The sequence below is a fragment of the Pseudopodoces humilis genome, chromosome 2 (assembly GCF_049639895.1).
Source record: "Pseudopodoces humilis isolate 2021_Gansu_Grassland_sample_001 chromosome 2, ASM4963989v1, whole genome shotgun sequence".
Taxonomy (NCBI): Eukaryota; Metazoa; Chordata; class Aves; order Passeriformes; family Paridae; genus Pseudopodoces; species Pseudopodoces humilis.
This window is the reverse complement of record NC_142201.1, coordinates 8,243,814-8,268,455: the sequence shown is the minus strand read 5'-3', so window position 1 is coordinate 8,268,455 and position 24,642 is coordinate 8,243,814. Positions and strand designations below refer to the sequence as shown.

General features: G+C 39.6%; 1 protein-coding gene across 1 annotated transcript in view; it reads left to right on the top strand.

The window, feature by feature from the left end:
• Window positions 1–24,642, top strand: part of SYTL5 (synaptotagmin like 5) — a 71,876-nt gene that overhangs the window by 1,550 nt on the left and 45,684 nt on the right. The window contains exon 3 of the mRNA XM_088051447.1: window positions 21,081–21,572. Within this exon, the coding sequence (XP_087907573.1) occupies window positions 21,454–21,572 (119 nt within the window). The 5' untranslated portion in view covers window positions 21,081–21,453. The remainder of the gene's footprint in view (window positions 1–21,080; window positions 21,573–24,642) is intronic.

The following is a 24,642-nucleotide window of genomic DNA, read 5'->3' as shown; positions in this document are numbered from 1 at the left end:
CAAATTTGCAAGGCTTCAGTTAAATAGATATTCAGTAAATTTAACATATGGTCTAGGAATTAGCATCCATTCACTGTAGGTATTAGTGCAGCAATGGGAGTTGTTGCATCATGGACTGTGTTAACATCAACAACCGAGAACATGAGATTTGTGTGGGGAATGGAGGGTCTTCATCCTGCCTAAAATAATCCAGAATGCTGAAATATGAGGAAAGTGAGTGTTCTTGAAGCCTGTAGGTTTGAAACATATTTGAGTTTTGCACTGAAGATTAAATAGTAAACAAACAAAAGCAACACAGCTGTTTGCATGGAAATATTGCACTGAAGAATCCACTTTTTCTAACAGTGCTTTTTAAACTAGCTATTGTTTCTGTGATGTTTTTCACAGTTGCCAGCTATAAAACAGCTTCCTTCACTCTAGTCATGTCTGGAGTAGAAGTATTTTTGTCTCTCAGTGAGAATTTCTATTCCTTTTTATTCTACAGATGCATTTTAAACCTTTCAAATATTTTAAAATTCAGATGCTGCAGTAGTGAAATTGTTGGCATCTTTATGCAGATTAGAGCTCTCTTTATTTTTACTACCAATGTGAAGGTTTAGAGGGGAAAAAAATAATGAGTTTTTAATGGGAATGTAGTTCTTAACTCCATCTAGCTTTGAAACTCTCCCTGTCAGAACAATATGGATGAGTAGGAAGCAGTTAGGAGCAGAACAGCAATTAATGCACTGAAGAATAATGATTTATTAGGTAAGACTGAAAATTAAATTTATTAGGCAAGACTGAAAATGACTGCTAGGGAATTATGGCAGCAAAGAAAGGTGGAGAAGTTTGAGAAACCTGTGCAAACACAAGTGTCACCTGGCTGGTGAGGGATAAGTGAGGAGTGCCCTGGGAGGGGGTGGGAATTCTGTGTGCCATGTGTGATTGTAAACCCTGTGCTTCCATTAGGGAGTGTTTGTTTGGCTTTGACCCTCCTCCATGCAGATGCAGAACCCGACTGGAGTTTATTGATGCCAATTTAACCATGCATTCTCCCAGCTGGGCTCTCAGCTTTGGGCACTAGAAATAATATTCCTTTGGATTTCCTGTTTTTCCTGGATGTATTTTGGCAGGGGTTTGTTTTGGTTATGATTGTGAGAACCTTTAATGGAATTATTTAAATTGTATCATCCATGATAAAGTAGAAGTCCCTCTTGATCAAGTTTTTTTCTTACAAACTTTTTTTGAGAACAACTTTGATTTTGCAGGAATTTGCTGTTTTCCGTGGCATCACTTTAAACCACGACCTTGCCAGTGACATTTCACTTCTATTGAGCAGAAACACATCAAAATTATTTGTGGTACGCTAGTTTTGAAAGTGCACATTCTCAATTAAGTGTCTAAATAATTAATGTCATAGTTGTTATATTTGAATTGAAATTATGAACTCACTTCTGATGAATTTTGTGAAAACATTTTAATATTTGGTTGCCACGCCATTTTTCCTAATATGAGAAGACTGTGTTTGGGAGCAAAAGCAGTTAAGAATTCAGTGTCAGGCTTGGTGAAGACATTGATACTTGTAAAAGTTCTCTCTCTGAAAATGCAGTCTGTCTTCTGTCCCATTCCTGTGCCTGTTGAACCTGAAGGTTCTGGATTTCAGTCATTGAACCTCGGCATTCATTCACATCTTGGTTTCTGATGGGATGTATCTGAGCCAGTTCTGTTACTAAAGACAGAATAATTTCATTAAATTCATTTTAAACATACTGTAGATTGATTCAGAGGCTCGCTATGTCTATAGTGGACCACCTTAAAATGCACAGCAATATCACAAATAATGCTTTTTTTTCCCCTGACTTTTCTCTGTTTAATGGAAAAAAAAAATGTTTTAACAGCAATAACTGTTTCTGAACTTTAAATCTGTGTGATATCATATTTGATTTGATATCAAAACCAGCCATCAGACAATATGTCATGGATGAGTGCAAGTTAGTTTGGGGTGTGCCAATGTGTACCACTAGCACATGAACAGCTGATCTCAACTATAAAAACCCCATGAGCTCGTGAAAAGTGAGGCACTTTAATTGCACAAGTTAGAATGGTTTTTTTGAACATGCTGTGTGTAGCTCATGTTTTTTCGATTGCTCAAGGATAAAAAGCTAAAAGTATTCCGAGTCTTTTTTGATACTCTTGCCTTTTGATTTGATATGATTCTGCTGATTCTCCTTGGCAGCAGACCACTCCTCATGTATAAACTTGCACTTTTTTTCAAACTGAGTTTGTTTCTGGCATTCTCAAAAAAGTCCCTTTTGAAATTCTGGTTTTATTAATGGGGAGGGAATGAGACCTGGTTCAAAGTTTTCACTGTGACATTCAAGGAACAGAGGAATTGCAAGAGGGGCAGGATAATGTATCATCATGTGGCAGCCTCACACAGAATGTGTGAACCTGATCAAAAACCTGATCAATTTGTGGTTCATTTTCAAAGCATAGAGACAAACTTCCTCTTTTGAAAGAGTACATAAAAATAGCAGTGGAAAATACCTCTAATATTGAAATGTATTCCCTGTGGTTTGATGTATTTTGTTTACCAGTGACTATGGATGGTGTAAAAAGAAAATAGGCCAACAGCAATCTAAAAATGAGAATCTTTCAATCTGTCAGTCACTAGTCAAGCAAATGTTTCTGAATTAGCTGAATGTGATTTCTTCTTGTACTATAAAATGTCTATGTCCTGAAATTAAGAGCCTATGACTATATTCTTTGACCATTAATACATTATGAGTTTTCTACTGTTATTTAAGGGATTCCATGGTGTTGATCCACCCAGCTTATTACTTCTGAATCTCCAGTGAAACCTGATGGAATCTGAGGATGGTGATTTGATAAATACACAGTATGGTACAGAACAATTTTGGCTTTCTGTCTGGTTTTTCTGTTTGGTTTTGTGCACTGCAGTATATAATCCTCAGTAGCAGAGGTTGACTTCTCCTATTGTGTTCTGAAGCCCTGGCATAAAATGAAACATAAATAGAAGATCAGCATGATCATGATGGTGTCATAATGAAATGCTGTGTGGTACTTGAGATGTTTTGGATTCTTTAGAAATAAATATAAATTCTACAAATTATGCTTTTTTGGATGAAAATGTGTCCAGTGATTCCACCAAAGGAAGAGTGTGCTTTAATGTGCTCAGGGGCTGTGCTGAATTTACTGCAGTTCCCTGGACAACTGAGACCTTTTGGTTTTTCTCCAACAGCTGCAACACACCATTCTATTAAAAGGGTTGGGTTTGAGGGAAACTGAAAATGGAGCTGAAGCCAACTGAACAATATAATGACAATTCAATTTCTTCAGCAGAGCTGTATCAGTTTATATTACCAGAGAGGTTGGATCTCTGCATTTAAAGCAGTTCAAACTGGGCTCTTGTTTCTTGTGGACAATTCTATCTGGCACAATGGATGGGGAGAGTCCTTTTAGTGTCCTTCCAGACATGAATTTAAATGGTTCATTCCTCACACGTGGGCACTCAGTGATATGTGGGAACCCCTGCACGTCTGGAAATCTGCTGGAGGCTGGAAGAAGAACTGGAGGCTGGTAATTCTCAATCTTTAATGAAAACCCAAAACTGAGATGTGCATGTTCAAGGGGGCAGATTTTAATATCAATCTTGACAATCAAATTAGGCTTTCCAAGGTTTGTGGCAGTTCTGCATTGGAAAAAACATCTAAATTGGATTGACTTGAGTAGGTTTTAGTCTAGACTGAATGTGAACAGAATGATTGTTGCAGTCATGATGGCTGAAACACAAAGGAAATAGCTTTGAGCTCTAGCAAAACCAGATGTTTTTTCACAGGTCTAATTATTTCACCCTCAGAGTCTCTTTTCCTACCCCTGGTACAATTGCTCTTCAATTTTTTATTCCTGTGGAGCACTAAAGACTGAGTGACTACTTTGCCAAAACACTGTTACACCTTCCCCACATTAAATTACTTTAATTATTTATGTGTCTAGAGACCTCAGGTAGGGTGGGGGTGAGAGAAGCTGCTACAAAATGGAAAAAAAAACAAAAAAAGGGAAAGCAGGCAAGTGGAAAACAGCAAAATAGTATTTAAGGCTCACAACCATTAACTGTAATACATTTCAATGATGTTTCATGCCCTGTGCTAGTGCAGTTTTTCTTGCTCTCTGAGACCAAAACATAAAAGCATTTGCATTATGCCAGAAAGTACGAGAGGAGTGGAGCAAATGCCAAGCAATACTTTCATTTTCCATTCTACAATTGTCCATAAATCAGAACTTAAATGAAACTATGCCTCTATGCTTATTTTGTTAAATTTGTGTCTGGATTGATGTAATTACCAAAGTTGATAGTCTAAAAATCAAAGCCAGCTTTCTAAATTCTGTGAAATCTCCAAATTGAGTTGTTTCTATACTGATGCCCCAAGGCATTAGTCTTAGGTTTCAGTGCCTTGTTCTCTCAATCTACAGTTTAATTAACTTTTGCACCATTTATAGTATTGGTTTAGATGAGAAAGTAATCAAAGGAATTTTTTGTTTTGGTGCATAGTGTTCCTTCTTCTAACTAAGCAAATAGTCTCAGCTGTTCCAGAAGTTTGAATTTCTTTGTTTAAGGGTTGACAAAGATGGTTATAGAAGTCTTAAAAGGACCTCCCTTCTGTTAAGAGTGGGGACAGGAGAGCAGGTGGAATTAACTGTTTTGGATGCACTGTAAGTGGCATAACCAGCAATTCTTATAGATCAGGTTGCCTGATGCATCTTGCACATAATATATTTTTCACTTTGTATTTGTTTTATTTTGTGATTGTGGTTGGTTTTTGTTTATTTTTGGGGGTTTATTTTTCTTCATATTATTCCAAAATTTCCCAAATTTTATCTTTGGGAACTTTGTCTTCATGTACTTGGTAGACTTTGCAAGACTTTTTGAACTTGTATGAGTTATGCCTTCCTCCACAATCTTAAAACATGGTTTTGACCAGATAAATTTTAACAGCATCTGCAAAAATATATTCTCTGACAAAAAATGTTTCCCATCCTTTTAATTCTGAAGTCCCTAAGACCTGTGTATGAATTTTTGAGAATGGAAATGGTGTGCATCTATGACAAAGTAAAGCAATGTGGTGGGTTTACTTCCCTGCTCTTTTCAGAATGTTCTTTTAGAATATATCCCTAAGCATTAGTGTGAGTATTGCAAAAAAACTAATTTTTGATAGGCAACATGGCAAAGTTATTAGGAAATTGGTGTTTCATAATGGGAAAAAACCTGATAGTTTTTAATGGAGAGGCTTCCTGGCCCACCTGATGTTATATGCCAGGCAGGAAAGGAGGGATCCTATTTGCCACAGAAAATAAAAGGAGAATTTTAGCAATTTGATACAATGTGTGCATTTTAGTGCAATGTCTGGTATACCCATAATATCAGTGAGCCTCGTGGCCCTGGATGTGTTTTTCCTTGGCATAACCCCTTGGAGTTCTCCTTGTGCTGGCTGCAAGCAGAAGCAGAAAGAAGAAAGAGATTGGCAGTGTTTCCTTCTTTGTACCAGCCTGCTGCTCCTCCTGGAGGATTATCCCTTTCCATATTTTTGCATGGGTTTAGGAGTTCTCAGGAGCAGTGGTGAACTGATAATTTGCATGACAAAATATCATGGAACAAAAGCATTCAAGAAACTTCCCAAGAATTTGGGGGTTTTATAATAGCTTACATGAAAATTACTTGTATAGATAGAACTTTAATTTTAGAAATCTCTGCAATAAATTACTGAGGAGACACAATCCAACTGAAGAGTTGGAGAGAGCCAAGTAATACTAAAACTGCCTTTAAATACCTTTAAATGAATTGTAGTGAGCTTTGCCTGCTACCACAGCAGAAGTGAATACGTGAAAAGCTGATGAAAATTTCAGAGCTTAGTACAAGAAAGATGTCAGCAGGTAAATTGGTGCATGGATTTTGAGAATAGTTTCATGGTATATTATATATATATATATACAAGCATATATGAAATATTGTGTATTCCCCAAAATTCTGCTGACTCTGACAGTCTAAATCCTTCTTACCCAATTCTGTGGCAGCAGGAAAATGAGAAGTCTGAGTAATCTGTGTCAAAGTGATCAGCTAATCTTCTTTCTGCAGGCTGGAGAGAATGTTCCAGTATCTAGAAGCATTTGTACACTTCATATCCAATCATATCTTCCCTTTGTCTCCACAGCAGGCCATGAGTAATCTTCTTGTCAACTGGTTTGTAACAGCAATAAGGCTTGCACTTAGTACATCTAGGAGCAATGAATTAATTTATTAAATCAATTTTAGCCCACACCTAGAGACCTGGAAATCTAATTGTGCCTCTCCTTTTGCCTTCACTGGTAGGACGTCCCTGTTCCCAAACATTTGGACTGTGTATAAGTAATTAACCTTTTTATTATATTTTTTTAATTCAAACAGAATATTTTTGAGTATCCTGGCTTACTCACTTCACAAACAATTGAGGAGAACATCCCACATGTGAGATCATCTCCCATTGAGCTCCTCAGTTAGACAGAGACAGCCTCTCCTTTATCTGCCAAGAATCCCAGGGAGTTTCTAATCTGGAAAATCAGATTTTGTTCACTTGTGGGCAAGGTATCCTTGGCCCACACCATCCCCAACCCTCTTGTTTCTCTTCCCCTGATGTGCAGACTTGTATCCCTTGCTGTGTCATGGGAACACCTCTGCCCTGAGCTGTGGGATGGGTGCTTGCCATGCACTTCGGGTTATTTTGGAATGGTTGGGTCTGCACAGGGAAACTGCAGCTGGGAATTTGGCTCCCTGGTGGGCTGCAGCCAGGAGAGATGTTAAGGTGTGGTGCTACACAGCAGATTTTATCCTCATCTCATCTGACAGATGAGTGATGAGCTGACCAGATGTGTTTGCTCACAAACAAAAAAAGGGAAAAGTGCTTGGGTTGCTGTGAGGGAGACTGAACATTAAAGCAGCTTAAGGTGGGAGCTGGGTGAATCTAATAGATGAGATTTGACATCTCTACATCTCTGATGGTAAAATTCCTCTTAGAAAGGAAAAGTGCAATGTTGAGATATGAAGTCATTTCTATAGTGTGTCTGTTCATTAGTTTGCCAAACCCACTCAGTAACATTAGCAAAACATGTCAAAGTTGGTCATGTCTTGGTTGGGAAATCAATGACCTAAAAGATGATCTTTTCTGTAGAAAAGCACAGCTCAACCTGCAACCATTTTCCTGCAACCATTTTACCTTGCCTTTCCCTTTTGTTACCACCACCCCCCCACACCCCAAAAAAAAAAAAAAAAAAAAAAAGTGCTTAAACTCTATTTTAATTCAAGGAAAGCTCAAAATTTTGGAGTTGTTCATGGAGTGTTGCTCCGTGCTTGAACACCACATGTTTCCTTATTCCAGCCCCAGTGAGGGCTGGAGTTCATACTGTGCTTGACCTAGGGGCTGGCAGAGCTGTGCCATCAAACAGGCTGCTAAACAATGCTGAGTTCAGCCAGAAAGTTCTTCCATCTGCCATCCTGAATTGCTTCGTAATGCACAGTGCTTCTCTTTATAAGAGGCTATGCAGAAATGCTACAGGTAGTTTATTTTTAAATATAAGAGATGAAGGAGTGGAGGGAGAGGCTGAGTCTGAATACATTTGCTAAAACATGGCTTGGAGTTCCTAGGACTTATTATTTCAGAGAAGTAACTGCCCTGTCTAAGGGTGATCTGTTATTTCAGAAATGTCTTGCAGTTTTCTCAGTAACAAATTAAAATACTGAAGACAATGTTGTCTTCAGATATTATTTTCAACAAGTATTTAACACTGAATTACCCCTATAGAGAGATTGCAGGTTGATAAAGGGATAAGGTTGGCCTCTCATGTTTTGGGGTTGGTCTGTAGGTTTTTGGGGTAAATTTCAAGCAGCTGAGAAACTTCAGTGATCTGTTTCCAAGTACAATCCCCTCACACTGGAGGAGGATGTTTTGTTCTTTCAATGTGCTTTTCATAGCCTGAGGTGTGTTCTTTACAAAGCTGTGCTTCTCATTCAACAAATCACATGTGGCAAAGACAAAGCTACTTTAGTTATGTTCATTGCTATATTTTCAGCTTTTGAACAGCAGTTTTTAATGTAGGATTTTCCTGGATTTTACTGCTTCTTCTTGTGCATTGTGCAGCCCTAATAACATTCTAACTTCAACTTTTTTTGTTTCACTTTTGCATCTTTTTAAAATCTTACACAAGGAAAAGCTTATAGAAGTATGAGTCCTGTAGTGTCTTCTAAGAAGATGCTGTCTCACAGCTGGAAAGGACATTCAGCTTATGTGACAGACTTTCTCAGTGTCTCTTGCCATCCTTCTGTGTGGGAATTATTATGTTTAGAATAGTGCTGATGCTTTTAAACAAATGTTACAGAGAAGTTTCAGATTTCCATTGATTTTAGATGCTCTGTTGAATAGGAATATGGAAATATAATCTTGTAACTGGTTTTCCAGTTTATCAGTTTTCCTGTTCACAATCACTTTTTATTAAACACAGTCATTGCTCTACAGTTCTGCACTGGTGTGCATCTAAAAAAAAAATGTAACAGATAAATCTGGGGGACTCCCCCTTAAAAAAATAGGTTTTGTGGCTTTTTGGAGGTGGAAGTATTTGAAGGGGAGGAGGAGGATAAGTGAAGGATTTCTGTTGCCTATAACAAGGTGAAGAATTTTGTACTTCAGGGCATGACACTCAAACTGCTGTGTGTCCATGAGCTTCTTAGAAATAATATAGAGCTATGGATATATTATATACTTGAAAAATCTGGCTGTCTGAAAATGGAGTGTCCAGACATCAAGATATTTTTGATTACCAAAGTATTTCCCTTCCTGTCCTGCTGTTAACTGACAGGATTTTGGTTTTCTAAATAAAAATTAATGTATAAAATTAGTTATATAAGGATCAGTGTTTGTAAGGTATTTGGATACATGTGTACAAGTATGATATAAAAACTCAAGTCTTCTATTAATTCTGTATTCAGGAGTGAGAAAATGCACCACTAATGAGACATGGGCTATATGCTGAATGGTGGAACTTGGAAGAAATTTTGGGCAGCTGCCTTGCCATTATCTTTCCTGGTTGTTGAATGGAATAGAAATCCTGTGGAAAACAAGATTTGTGGCTGTGCACTTTTAAAATCTTTTCATATTGCCAAGTGAACTGAATAAAAATTGGCACATTTTTAAGGTGTTGAACAGTTGAAAGCCTGATGTATTACCAAAAGCTGTACCTAAGACCTTGTGACTTACAGGTTTTGTTTTGTTTCCTGAAGAATTCCAGGAATATCATTCACAATTCACAAGAGCAACAGTTGCTATGGGGGATTGTGCACACACACACAAGCTTAACTGCTGAGGGTTGGAATATTACTGATATTCACAGGTGGTAAAGGTAAGAGTTATTATAGACGTACACACATCACTTAGGATGATCAGAAAGAGTTTTTGTTAAGATGCCTTTTTTGTTTGTGTTTATTTACTCTGGTTTCTGGAAACATTCTTGTAGGGACTTTAAATTAAAGAGGAAAAGTGTGTTTGAGCTGCTGTTTTGCAGTAATCATAGAGGAAAGACTAAATATGTAGATAGAGTCAAAACCATGGGCTTTTTTAAAACTGGGGAGGCTTATTCTTCAGTCATAAAATAACAGACTTCTAGTCCTGACAGATTCTTCCCCTTCACACTGAGGGGACCCACGTGCTTGTCTGTCCCCAAAAGGCTGCATGCAGGAACACAAGGCAGCATCCACTGGGGAGCAGTGTTCTAAGCCAACAGACTGGAAAGAACACTTGATCTACTATGGAATAAATCACCAAAAATTCAGGTTTCCCGCCCTTCCTTAGTCATCTCAATTTATCATGTAAGGAGGCTTTTTTTTTTTCCCAGAGTATCTTGGAATACAAGGTAATCTGCCTCTGACAAGATGTATTTAGGAATCCTTTTGAGAGGAATCCCTGCTAGGCTGAGAGCAGGAGCTGTGTCCAGCAGCAAGCTGATACACTCACTGGTGTGGGGAAAATAACAAAACCTACCCCAAACCTCTGCTCTGAGTGAGTCAGTGATGGAATAGATAAATCTTATTAACCTTTAGTCCCTAGCTAAAATTTGTGTCCTTATCACTCCTAAGTACTCCCCGAGGGCATCTATTAAGCTATAGCTGCTGCACGTGGATGTAAGGAGAAGTGCTCAGCTGTGGAACATGGGTATCTAGCATTGGATCACTGGAAAAAATGTACTTCTATTCACACTGAAAATTATTAACCAGGCTTCCATAAATATATCCTGGTCACTTAAAACCTGTACTGGTAAATGTGAAACTTGGCTTTACAGTCAAGTTGTGATGGCATGACTGCTGTGGGGTAGCAAGAGGCAGCACCAATGCAAGAGACACCACTCTTAGCAGCTCCTGACTGTGTCCTGATTGTCCTGGAGGTGTTCTTTCCAGGTGAGGACATGGGGCCACCACCCCTTCTGGGCTGGCAGACTTTGGTTGCCTTCTCTGTGCACACTGACTGTCTCAGAGAACTTGTTCTGTTCTGCAAGATTTTTCATAGATCTTCTACAGGAATGGTGCATCCACTGTGTTTTCTGTCTCACACCCTGACTGCTGAGTACTTTGACCCTCACATAATGATCAATTTTTGTATAATTTCAAGTGGCATAAACTGTCTGTGTTGCAAATGTAATTAAAAAGCTGAAACACTTATTATGCAGATAGCTGCAGTAAATCTTGGCCAAAAGGAAGCAGAAAGATGCTGCAGAAAGGTCAAGTTGTGATTAATATCCTATGAATGCAGCCCTGTGCAGTCTTTCTCCTGAATTATTTATCTTTTCCCATTTCACCTAAAAGCTGGTGTCCCAGTGTTATGTTGCCTGTGCCCAGCACCTGTTCTGGAAATTTGGACAAGTAGCTCTAGGATGGGCAGACAGTCTGGAAGTTCACTTCTAGGTTCTTGAACTCTTTTGCTTCTGGTGCCAGTGGAATTACACATGTAGCTGGAAAGAGAGAGATATGTATGGCATGTATGCTATGGTAAAAAAGGGAACATGTAGTGAAGAAATATGATTAAAGGTGTGTCTGTGCTAGAGTAGGACTCTCTTCTTGAGAGCTTCTGTATCTTCCTGCTGTTTGTACAGCACCCACTACTATTATATTATGGAATTGCCTTGGCAGATCATAACCAGAAGGGTAGATGAGAAAGCTTGTGATCCTTTCTTTCAGTTATCTAAAACTATCATAGTATCATGTATATTAGATGCCATTTGTCTGAAAAATTCAGATTGCTGACAAAGACTGGCCTCAGGTCTTGTAAGGTATTTCTGCAATGGACATCTGGCATCTTCTGTCATGCTCTATAAAATAATGTTTATCAGTTGCACCCAGCTCCTTCTGGTTTGGAGCACTTCCCCCACAGTGATCCCTTGTGCAGCTTTAAACTTCACTCCCCTGGCCCTGTCCTTGGCTGCTGCTCAGTGACCACTGCTGGAGACTGTGATGCTGAAGAGTTGTGGTTGTTTTTTGTGCAAAGTAGACATAAGCCAGTCTGTTCAGCACTGTCAGCTTCAGCTGTGTGCCCTTGCCTCAGGAGACATCCATCTGAGGCACTGGATGGGCTGCACTGCAAGGGCAGAGTTTTAAAATGGCAATGAGAGCCATCCCAGATGCTCATCTGGTTTGAATAACAATATTTTCAGAGGAATCTGCCACTTCTCTTTGTCATACAGTGTGTGAAAAAGGATGCTGATCCTGTGCTGCTGCTGGCAGACAGTCCATATGGGCTTTTGCTGAAAGGGCTCCTTGGATTCATTGGGGCCCTAAGGAGATCCAGCTGCAGAGTTCAGTTCATTTCTCAGTGATCTCACTCTGCACCTCAGCCATAAACAGCACATGGCTGCTCCCCACAGACCACCTCCTGTTACTTTGGGCTGTTCTGGATAGACATTGTTTCAAATCTCGCCTTGGAAAGCCATGAGAAGGCTCCACATAGTCCACTGCCTCCTCTGCCCTGCTGGAAGGGATCCTCAGGGCTCTGACAGCTGATGCACAACCCAGACTTCAGACAGACAGCAGTGTAACCTGTGAGAATACATTTCCTAGCTAGGTGTTGGTGGGTTTTTTCCCCTGCCTGCCACAAGAATTTTGGAAAATTATATTCTTATATATGCAGACTTTCAAACCATGTTCATTTTGAGGCAGATACTCTGGAGGAACACATGGATGCATTTAATGGAAGATTTAACAGACCTGTTAGCTTTATTTGCTGTTTGTAGAAAAAGCTTTGTAGTATTGTATTTATTGGAAACAAAACAAGACAACACTCCAAGCTCATCCCACTTTCTGATTAAGCTGTTTATATCCTCTGGTAGGTTTCTGGATGAGTGTCCTTGTGGCCAGCCTGTTTTATGCTGGAAATGAGAAGTAGGACACATTTGCTCACATGTTTTGCATGCCTGAGTTTGAGGTAGTCATGCTTCATCCCCTTCACAGTCAGTGGAGAGAAATGGATGCTACCAGACAAGGCCACCTCTGACCTTTTTAAAATGTTTCTATCAAGATGAGGTGAGTCATGCCCTGGAAATGCCTGCTTCTCTCTGCTGCTTGTGGAGAGGGACTGGAATGATTAGGTCAGAAGAAATAACAGAAATTATAGAATAGACTCATGGTTTGAATTAGAAGGGACCTTTAAAGGTTACCCTAGTCCAAAGTCCACAAACAATCCTGATCTCCACCTCTACCCTGTGCAGGTGAATCTCATAAAGACTTTTCATACCTCTGTAGAGAGAAGTCATAATGTATGATGTGATACCTTTGGCATGCATGAAGATCAAACTTATTTCTTTTCATTAAAATGCAAATCCTGTTGCTTTGTTAAATCAAATAGAAACACTCATTATCCAGAATAGTGGACAATGAGTGTTACTGCTCCACAGTGTTGTGGCAGAGAGGAAAACAAGCTGAAATAATGGGGGAGGGTTCTCATCTCCTACAGACACACACCACGTGCACCTGTCCTCGTTCAAAGCACTCACACAAGGTTTGTATTCCCTTCTCCCCAAGCCCACAGAGGATTTCACTGGCTTGGTGGGTGCCTTCCCAAATGAGTCCTTCTCTAGGTGTTACTTCCCTCTTCTCTGACTCTGCAGCAGTTCCTCAGCAGCCTTCCTGCAGCCCTTTTGCAGAGCTCAGAGAGAATCTCATTTTGGTTTGTTCATGAAGAAAACAAAATCAATGACAGATTTTTTTCAAGTGGACTAAACCTCAGATGAGTCATGAGTTTTTCTGCAAAATGAAATGTTTGATGAAGTGAAGGCACTTCCTTTGGAGTACTCTTAGTTCAGCAAATTAGTGAAAATATTTGAATTTGAAGATGCAAATACATTTCTATTGTGTTTGAAGAGTCCTCATCCATTTCTGTTCAACATATCTGCTGCTGGTTCTCTGGTGAGAAAATTCAGCTGGGGGAAAAAAAGCATTTTCTACTTCATCACAGATGAGGCTCCTGTAACAGTGCTGCAGTACAGAGCACTGTCCCAGGGATCTCATAACGTGAGACAGTGGCTGCAGCCTCAAGTCCCAGTGGAGACAGAGACCTTGAGGAGGATGAATGGAGGTTGTGACCAGATCTGACCAGGAATGGACATGAGAGGGGATTTTGGGTGTCCTGTGTGAGCTGCTCCATTCCTGTGTATCCTGGTGTCAGCTGCAACCATGTCATAACACAATATGTATCAATTTAGCTTCTAAACCTTGTTGATATTATAAAGAAACACTAGTGGCTAGAAAGAAGAATTAGGAATCTCGCTGGCATTGTACTTGCTTTCAATTTCTAAAAGAATTTAGGGCTAAGAAATGATTTCTTGCTCCCAAAACACCATGTCTATTGTAACGTGGGGAAAGGGTACTGCAAATTTTTAGAAGAATTGATAAACTTTCTTCAACTTTTCTTAGTCAAATTTCATAGTGGTGAGCCTTGGTTAAATTAATAATTTATGCAGGTATTAAGCAAAATGTGTAAGGTTGATATTAGAATTTGTTTTACAATTGTGTAAAATCCATTCTATTCTAGACCTCAGTTTACTGCTTTTCTTTCCATTTCATCACAGAAAGTGTAATGATGCAGGGATTAACTTAAGTATATGAAAGCAAAGTTCAGTGCTGAATGATTTGCTGCCTTCACACACACTGTGACTAAGACTGAGATGACTCAAGCCCTAACTCATATTTTCATGGCTGATTTAACATTGCACAGATGCTATTTGCTTAACAATAGGAGAAATATTGTTCCTTCATTCATTCTTTGATTCAGATCTGTTTGGTTTCTTTGATTTGGCAAACTGATGCATTGACTTTTCTTTCCATTCTTGCCCTGGGAAGTATCTTCTTTTCTGGCTAAATACTCTGCCAGAAAGGTAAACCATATTTACCCAATGATGAGCAAAGCAAAAGAAACAGGTTCCCACCCTATAATATCATTCTTCCTACTCCTTGCCTCCTGTTTGTAAATAAATTATCTTAAACATGACAGATTCCCCTGAATCCTCTCTTAACACAGAAAAGATTCTGAGATATTTGTTTATTCCAAAGCATCTCTGAAGGAGTTAAATTCTTCCATTGTTGTAGGATCTGTAGGGAGCTTGGGCTCACAAACAAACTGCCTGGTGTTCCCTCTACCTCTGGTCTGTTCTGCACTTGATCCCCTGCTGGAATGCCTGCTGTGTTTTTCCCAGTTTGGAAAATAAGCCAAGCTGCTTGGGGTGGCAGCCAGCAGTGTCTCTGTAGAGAGCTTTCTCTGGGCAGTGCTGTTCCCTGCTCCTGAGGGCTGTAACCTGACTGCACAGTTGCATGAGCCTAAATTTCTACAGAAAATGTAATTTATTTTTAAAATGCCTTTTTTTGTGTTACTTAATGCTTTTTATGAGGGCTGAAAAACAAGCAGAGGGAGACCTGTAGAAGTAGCAGTGTTTAATGAATGCTCAGGCTGTCAGTGCTCAGCTTAGTCCTACTCTCTTATTTGTACAATCAGGCAAGTTAATTTACTGCTTTCTTACACAGAAAGGTCTGCTCTGTAGACTTAATGAGCTTTAAGATTATTGCTTTAGTCTTTAAACACTCATGATTTTGGTTTTGAAATATTATTACAGTAATTGTAGAAATTAGCTATAGCTGGCAGGCGTTGACTGTGGTTGGAGAGATCTGCAGTCCTGTAGGAAGGTACACAGCAGCTCTGCCAGACAGCTGGAACTGTGCCCAGCCTAAAAAATGAACTGCTTCTGAGTCCACTGGCTTTGTTTGATTAACAAATCTGAGTTTTTCTAATTACTCTGAAGTCAAACACACTCATAGTACACTAGTTAGAAAGCAGTAGACAGAAGGAATCATATTTTCAGCTTTTCTCTCAGCCTGCAATCACTCCAGTGCACTGACACCTATTTGTATGTGCTTTGAATGACTCTTCAAACAACGTTGCTGTCACTCATACATGATCCTTTGTTTATTGCAGTACATGACTTCCCAGTTCATAAATCTTCCAGCTCTTACATCTAAGGGTCTTTGAAATTCTGAACCAAAGAATCTGCTTACTATTTACATTGTAATACTGACCAGAGCTCTCACTCAGCCTGATCCACATGCAATTAACCAAGATCACATTCAACAAGTGTGGTTGGTTTTCCTTCCTTGCCTCTTGACTTTGGTGTCTTGACTGGCTCTTTCTCACCTCACAAATTTGTTGATTTTGTGCAACAAGCATTTCCTGGTCCTTCAGGACCTGCTGACGCCTGGTTTGCTCACCTGGGCGTGTGCCCTCTGCAAACACACTGCTGGGAAGTGAAGCTGGTCTTTCTTGCTCCTGTTCATGGCATTCTGCAAGCAGCATTCTTAAGGGAGAGCAGGAGGAGAACCAAGCTGGCCGCTACAGCTTCAGCATGGTAAGATTTACATTTGTGCATTTTTACATCTTCCTGCTCTTTTATTAGAATTAATGTGGGAAGCCCTTCCTCTTCTTCCTCCATCATTGGCTTAAATATGGCTGTGGGCCTCAGAAAAAGAGAAAAATAGCTGTGGATGTGGACCATGCTTTGGTGGCTACCTACCGATGCCATCTTAGTTTTGAATTTTACTTCAGACCCCCACGTGAATGAACTCAGTGTACAGAGAATCTGTGTTTTAGGCAGCACATATATGATATGTGTCTCTTTTCATGTGAGTGTTGAAGCTGTGTGCACAGGATTTAGATTCACCCTGCTGTGATCTACAGTGCCAGCACTGAGCTGGGAGGTGGAACCTGTGGCTTCCTGAAGCATAGGGAAGAGTCAGTAAAGCCATTAATCCTGTTCCTGCAGAGTTTCCAGCTAGGCTGCTGTACCTCATGCAGCTTTGGTTCAAGCAGTGATTGGTGCCTTTTCAGGAGATCATCTATCCCAGCTTCTCAGGTGGCAAAAGTCAATTACAGCCACCACACCATGCTGCATTCGGCTGCTCTTGTTAGGAATTTCCTTACCAGTATGAAAATACAGTTTATGCCTGTCCTAAATACACCCATGCTAGTAAATATACATAGTGCAAACAACATTTTTCTGCTGGCAAAGGACTTCCTGCCAGAAGTAGGTGGAGGCTCTGTCACTCAAGCCATGTGAGGCAATGCTGTGGTTCCTGTACCACTGCAGTCAGTGCATGTGGAAAATGTTGCCTCTGTTGCTGAGTCACTAAATTGTTCCATGTCCTGCCTTCCAGCTAAGTAAACCTAATGGTTCAGCAGTGGGAGCAATTTCTTGTATCAGGCAATTTGATGACAGAGCCATTGAAGAAAAGAGGATAATTCCTCTCCCTTCATCTTGCTTCCTTTCAGCTTTGTCTCTAGAGAGCAGGATGCTTCTCCTCCTTCCCAGGAAGATGGGGGAGAGATGAAGCAGAAGTGTTTTGAAGTGCAGATGACTGTTGTCTTGCTGGGCTCGGGAGGATGCCCATGGCAGGAACATTCATGGTCACTGTGCCTGTGGTGACTGCAAACATCACTGACTGCAGTGGATTCACCACAATTCCTGTGGCTCTGGACTGATGTCCCTCCGGGAGGTTCAGTTTTGGGGTGCTGTAATTGTCACAAGCAGATGTGTGGCTAGAGTTAGCAAAAATAAATGGTGTGTTCTTCCACACTGTAATGCTTTTTATTTGCTGCCTTTTTGTTTAGTTGTTGTTGTTTACTTTTAGGCAATCCTTAATTATTTTGTCTTGGGAGGGTGAGCAAGTGCTCTCTGGACAGACACAGTACCTGTGTGCAGTGGATGCACAGTGTAGATAATATTTTATATCAATAAGTATGTGTTATTTCTAATGTATCCTCCCACAATAATAGCTTCAGGGACTAAAACTCCATTCTAGAGACACATTTCTGTGGGGGTAAGAGAAGTGGCAAAAGCATGGGTGATAGTTTCACTGAGCATCTTTTCTACCCTTCCCATGAGGCAAGGGAAAACAACCACCTACTTGAGAAGCTCGTTTACACACAGCCTTGGGATTATGTCACAGTGGAGCAGGAATGAATGAAGTGTCTCCTTCCTCTCCAAGTCTGGTATCAGATCATTCCTTTAATCTGGTTTAAGAAATTAATGTTCTGTCTACATACTGAATGTAGATTAGAACAAAACCCATCCTTTCAGGGGAGGTTTGCATTTTTCCCAGTGTCCTAACTCATGTTTTAGTGCTCCTCAAATGCTCTGTTATGTGAAATCTTCACTCACTTTAGGATGAAAACAACTACATTTCCTAATCAGCCCCAGGGCTGCTTAATAAAACATCAGAAGTCTGTTAAAAGGAGCATTATCACCTTTTAAAGGCTGGCTGGTTTTGTTTTTAAACCTTAGGTTGATTAATGATTCAGCTTTTGTCAGCTAATTTATTCTGGACCATTTAGAGAGAGGGCAAAAGTAACACGGGAAAGGAGAAGAGCAAATTTTCCTATTAAGTCTTAATTTGAAATACAGGCCTGGTCTCTAATAATGTGTTGTCTAAAGCAGGGAGGACTTAAGTGGTAAGTTATTAAAAACAGCATCTCTTTACTCGTAAGTCTCCGTAACTACAGAGCAAATGTTGCTGCAGGTTGTGATGTCATTGCTGTCCTGTTTAACAACTGTGTGTGCCACAGAAATGCCCAGCACTGACCACAAAGGGCAGGGGGCCAAACCTGGTGTTTCCTTCTGTGAGGTGGGGGATGTTTTGGCACATCTTGTCCCAGCACAAGGCAGAGCAAGCAGCAGTCATTAGAGTTTCAACACAGAATCTGTCTAACAGGCAGGACTGATGCAGGATGGAGGACCAAGGATTTTTTACTATATCTGCTTCCTGAGAGGTAAAGATACCTGCAGTATCTTCAGTCCCAAAAGATAACCTGGCAAGTGTAACATTGCCTAAGAATTATAAAAGAATTGGGAAAGCCTGTTTTATGCAGAGTTAACTACTGCCACTACTTCAGCTAGCCTGGGGTACAGAATATCACCTAGGCACAGATCATGAGTCTAACATGTTTAGAAGGAAGCCTGTCTGAGCAAAAAGGAGTTTCTCTTGAGATATTTCCTGAAGCTTCCTCAAGGAGAGAGTATCTGGTTAGGAAATGGTATTTTTGAGTGGCAATTTCATAGTGCAGCAGATCTGGAAGGTGAGGTGAGTCTGGATCTTACTGTCAATTATCTGGTAAGTGCACATGTGTTGGACAGGTGGAGGACAGGAAAACTGGGCTGTTTCTCCATCAGGTCTGTTACTGCAGGCTGAGCACAAAACCTGCATTGCTGATGTGCTCAGTGTGCCAGAGCTGTTTCCCCACCAAAGCAATAAGGTAATTGGAGGATGCTGCTTTTTAGGACTCTCACTGGTGAGATTTACATCTTGCTAATGCTGAGTATGAGACCATTAAACAGGCAGCCATCCTGGTTCTGTAGGAGGATTCTGCTGCTAACTGACAATGTATTTTAATCTACATAAAACTGGTAGAACACATAAGCAGGTAAAATTGTATTTCCTGGTAGCTGCCAAATCCCTCAGTTAGGTGACAAGGACAGTTAAAATCCACAAGATTTTTTTGTCATAGACGGGACTGAAGGGTAAATTCCAAAGAATGTTCAGTAAAAATAGTAAGAAAACCACACAAACTATTGTGAATAAAATTAAACTTCAGTTCATTTTAGTCATTCTACTAGAATAAAATCTACTACATACATATTTTTGTTAATGTGGGTAATATGAATGTAATTTCTGTATTTATTATGTACAGATATTATTAGTAGTAGTATGTACAGATATAATGTAATTGTCTGTCCATCTGGTAAACGTCATAATGCTCTGCATTATTCTCTGTGTTGCAAACGCTGACGTAGTTTCTGTTTGTCTTTACAAACAAGGATCTAATGATTCCTAGTCAAGATTTGCAAAGTTCACCATAATTCAGTTGCCAGCAAGAGATACCAGAATTTTGTTGAATAGACCACTGTGGTTTAGGATTTCTTCCCTGTAAGAAACAGAATGATCTTTCAGGTGAATTACATCTGGCACAGGAGTGTGTAGCACTCTCTGAGATTTTGTCTGACTTACCTGACAGTTTGTGGTCTCATCACTCTTACCAGTGCTTAGTTCTGCTCTGGGCTCTGTATTTGATCCTCCAGGTGACAAATGAAATAACTGGATTCCCATTTATGGCTTTAAAAACTTTAGATGTCGTATGTGCCTCCCTGCATTGAGAGAAAAATCTCCCAGGACATTCAAGGATCAGCAACACACTTAGTCAAAGGGAATATTTGGGGCTTGTGTATGGTCTTGTAGGAGCACTAATCTCTTTAGAGTTAAAAGAAAAGCTGAGAAGAAATTACCAGATGTCAAGTTAACCTTATCAAGTAGTTTTTCTCTTTCCCTGAATTCCCAGTGCCAGGACATCTCACAAGGTAGAGTGTTCTTGGCAGCCTGCTTGCACTGTGGTTGTGCAAGAAGCCCTGGTTACCTGTAGCACATCATCAACCCAATAATGCTACTATCAGAGACAATTTTTAACAAATTAAAAATTTTGTTGTCCTGAATTTCTAGTTGTTTCACTCAATCTTTCCCCTTTACCTCTTGGCTTTCCATTTCCAATAAAACCTGGTCCTTTTTTCCCCAGTTAAAAACAATAAATGCTTGTGGGAGTAATGCTTCATGTCACCCATGCTACCCCTGCAAGGAAAATCAGCAAACAGAATTTCAGGCCACCTTGACTAGAGAAGCAATGACTCAGTGAGATTTGTGCTGATGCCCCATGCTCCCCAGTCTGCTGCTGTTAGGATCTGGTTGGGTTAAAGGTACTGCTTTCACCAGTAAATTTTTCTAGGCAGTTCAAGGAAGAACCTGACCTCATTAATAACAAAGAACAGTTCACATCTTGGATTTCTTCCTTTTGTTTACAAGTAATTTGGTCTTATGGTATGAATAGAATTATATTTTTCAAGAACTGAAGAGCAAACTTAATGGTCCAGCATTGGGTTGTTTTTGGGTTGTTTTTTTTGGTGGGGAGGCGGGGGTTGAAGTGTGATGTTTTTTCCTATTAAAATAAATGCAGAGAATCAAAGTATTGTTTTTTCTACCTGTGTTTTTATTACTAAGTGGTTGTATGTCTAAGGCAGCAATCTAACCAAAAATAGTTGTCTATGGTTTGCTGGTTTCCCAATTTTCAGTAATAAGAAACTTATAACTGGCACTCCTGACTTGTATTTCTGCCTTGCATTGACTTGTTGTGTGTTTCAAGTTGTGTATCACCTTCCTGTCCCATTTTCTTACTTGATGAAAGTGACCTGATAGTTGGATCTGTACTGCAGAAACAATGAGATTTTTTTCTCTTTTCTTAGGAAAAAATACCAAACTCTTATGCTTATGTGTATAAGTAGCCCTTGAGATAACCTGGTAAGTCTGTAGGCCGTTCCTCAGTGGCTTCCAAACCATTATTAGATTTAGCTTTTGTCAAATCTGATGGTAATTTGACTTTTGACTCTGATGGTAATTTCAAAAGTCACCCACACATGTTTGTTTTGACTTTCAGGTAGTTTGATATAAATATACCCAGTGATTTTGTGGCTCCAAACTACAATTATTCAGGAAACTGATTCTGCACCTGTGGATGCAATCTGAAGGTTTGCAGTGAGCATTGGCCGGGACCCAAGGGCACTCAATAACCAGGAAAATGACTGCCTTTCCCAAGGAGGAAGCAAAGGAGAAACCTTCATTTCTTGTATAGCTGGAAGGAAAAGCAAAACAATCTTGACAGCCAGTTAATTTAAAGAAGCATTTTTCAAAATACCTCTTGACTGTGTGGATCTTGTAACTCTGACACAAACGTGCCTTTGGACTTGTGCAAATAAATAATTCAAGTATTGATTGGGCAAAGTGGTCATTGATAGAGTGACTGAAGGATCATGACGAAGCACCTGGAGATCATCAATTTGTCATTTTTGCTGGAGCACGAAAGGGAAACAATATTGGGAGTATTGAAGAGAGATGAGTACTTGAAAAAAGTTGAAGATAAAAGAATAAGGTAACCCTTTTTGTTATTGCTTATAATTATATGGTAGATATTTTTGTGGTACCCAGCAAAAGTTTCTATATGTCTCACATGAGGATGGATGCTGAGAGATGACACAGTTAATTGTAAGTTCAAGTAGATTGTGTTAAAAAGAAAATTGCTTGCTACTATGGTTCTCAGCGAACAAAAAACATGTCCATTGCTTAAAGAGAAAAGTATAAGAAAGATAGCAAGTGCAAAAATACTCAGGAGTGTTTTTTAAATTTCAGATTCTGTAGATTTAGTCTGGTTTGGCTGAATTTCCCCCTGTAAATGGAAAGCTTTAGTAAGGCACTTGAACTCTCTTCCTCTGAGAGGAGCTGCACACAGATCCTGCCTTCAGAGCTGACTGAGGGAGAGTAGTTTGGAAAGATGTCAGAGGGACAGAAATCTGGCACCTGCCTCTGTTCAGGATCTCCTACAGCATGGGACAAATGCATGATGGTGTCCTTCCTTCTGTTGTGGTGCTTACAGAACAGGGAGGAGGGACACCTCATTTTGCAAGTGACTTGGATTTACTAATACATAAAATAAAAAACCTCAGGTATTTATCTCAAAAGTCACTGATGGGAGAAGTGCTCGTGTTATTAGTAGAGTCCATGTGCTTTTTTCTACTCAGAAAAGTAAAAATCAAAGTTCAGAGGACAATGTGAGGAGGCAGGCTGAGTCAGCAGTTTTAGAAGGCTCAGTTTGAGTTAGTTCGGCTAAGTATCAGTTCTGGAAAGGTCCCTATGCTTTTCAAAGATAATTTTTCTGCTTCATTTCACTTCCCCCCACTGCTCTTGTAAAGTTTCACACAGTGTTGGTTCTGAGAAAGAGGCTTGGTGTGGATGGATGCAGCACTGGGGGCTGGCGAGGCTGCTGAATGTAACAAATGTCAGAGGGAAAATTTCCTGCCCTTGCTGGTTTCTGCCCATGAATCCCAAGGCCAGGCTGCATTGCTATTCCCTTTGACTTTCTGCAAGCATTTTAGACATTGCAAAGGTGTATGCTCAGCACCTGCTGAAGCTTCTACTGTGTAAAACAAATTATCTGTAGATTTATGCAGAGTTAGCCACAGGTTTTGAAAGCTTGTCTCCTCCAGCTGAAGCCAGTCTAAGTGCAATGCCCCTGTTGGTGTGCAGCCCACTCACCTGGGGAGCACAGTGGCTCACCTAAAAGGAGGGGGTGAAAACTGGCTGCTTCTGCTGCTGCCAGACTGGAAGGAAAGCTGTTTCTTTAAGGTGGTGTGGGAAAATTAATCATTTTGTCTCCTTAATGGTTTGTGAGATGAAGAAGAAAACAGATGGAGCACTGTTTGTTCCAGGCATTCTGGTCTATTTAGTAATAAAATAAAAATTTCAAATAAAGTATTTTGGTTTCCTGAGGTGGTGGCCTTGGAAATGTGTGATGTGCCAATAATCATCTGTCAAAGCATCAGTATGGAGTACATCAGATCCCCAGATTCCTATAGCCCCTGAAAGCTTTTTTCTACTATTGCCATTTCCCAGACTCAAATGGAAATTTGAAACTCCTGAGGTTTTGTTGGTTTTTTGTTTCATTTGGTTAGGTTGGGGTTTCTTTTGTTGCTGTTTTCTTTTTTTAAATATGATGGCTGAACTCCCCAAATTTTCTCCTTTTTATGGCATTGCTGGAATTCACTCTGCCAAATCTGCTAAGTCTGGGAACTTTTAGCACCCCTGGAGGGTACAGTTCAGCACAGTCCAGTGAAGTTGCAGTGGTATTGGCTTATTTGGTAAAAATGGAAGAAGCACCCTAAGAAAATACTCAAAATGAAGTTAATCTGAAATATAATGTTAATAAGAATAATTAATGATGCAATGTGGTGCTTATGCATACTTCTAGAACCTGTGTACGAACCAATTGGCTTCATATTTATTGTCATGAGACCTTACTTTGCCTGATAACAGAGGAATGTGGTCTATAAAATATTTCCAGAATATAAAAACTATAAAGAATTTGATGGTTAACTGCTTCCTAGGAGACTTTTTAATTTTTCTTTCTTAATACAACTTGGCAAGGATCTATAATCATGGCTTATAAGCACACTTCAGAGGAACATTTGTTGTCTTTAAAATTCCATTTGGTACAATCTGTTATATACTTTTGTGAAGTACTTTGCAAAAGAGAAAGTCCCTTTTTATTTGTTTTTGAGGCATTTTCCACTCTGGGAAGATGCCTACTTGTACATTGTATTGAAGAATTCTTATTTGCCTGTTCCATTCTTTCCGAGTCGATCTTGATAATTGTTTTTTTCTCTTCCTATTAGTTTTCAAATGCCCTTGTAACTTAAAAAGACCTTTCTATTCATTATGAAAGCAATGGGTAAGTGTGGGAGGATGTTCTAATAATGAAATTGTTAAGGGTTGTTTTTACTATCTCTTGTGCTTGTATTCTGGAGTGCAGGTGGCTCTTCTTATATTTTTGTTTGATGCACAATTATTTCACCCACATGAGAGAGAAACACAGAAGTCATCAAGTTCTTTTTCTGAGGTCTAGTTTTGATAATACAGATAATCAATCTCCTTAATAAAGATTATGATTTATGTTCTTAATTCTAAGTGTGCACCTTGCATGAGATGGATAAAACTGGAAGTTTTATTTGAATATTGATTTGAAACTGCTAATAGATTACTTGTAGAAATAATCTGCAGTATTCTAAACATTGCTTTATGATGTGTTTTTTTTTGTCAGTTGAATTACCATCATGCTTTTTTCAATTGCTAAGATTATTTGAATAAAATAATCCATTCTTACCTTAACTATTTTGTTAGGGTGTAAAATGCAAAGTTCCTTTCCATTCTTTATGGAGCACAGCTATGAATGCCATGCTTTTAGAGGAGATAGAGTAATAATTGCTGTGCTGAGAAAGCAAAGAAGGAACTTCCCAGTTTTGTCCAAGAAAAAGGCTTTAATGGGTTGTTGCTTGAACCTCTCCGTCGGCATTTCTGTTGCCAGAAGCTGAGTAAGAATAGCCCCAGATCTGTATTGACAAGGAAAGTTAGCATTCCTGTCTTTTCATCTGACTAAAATGGCATCTTCT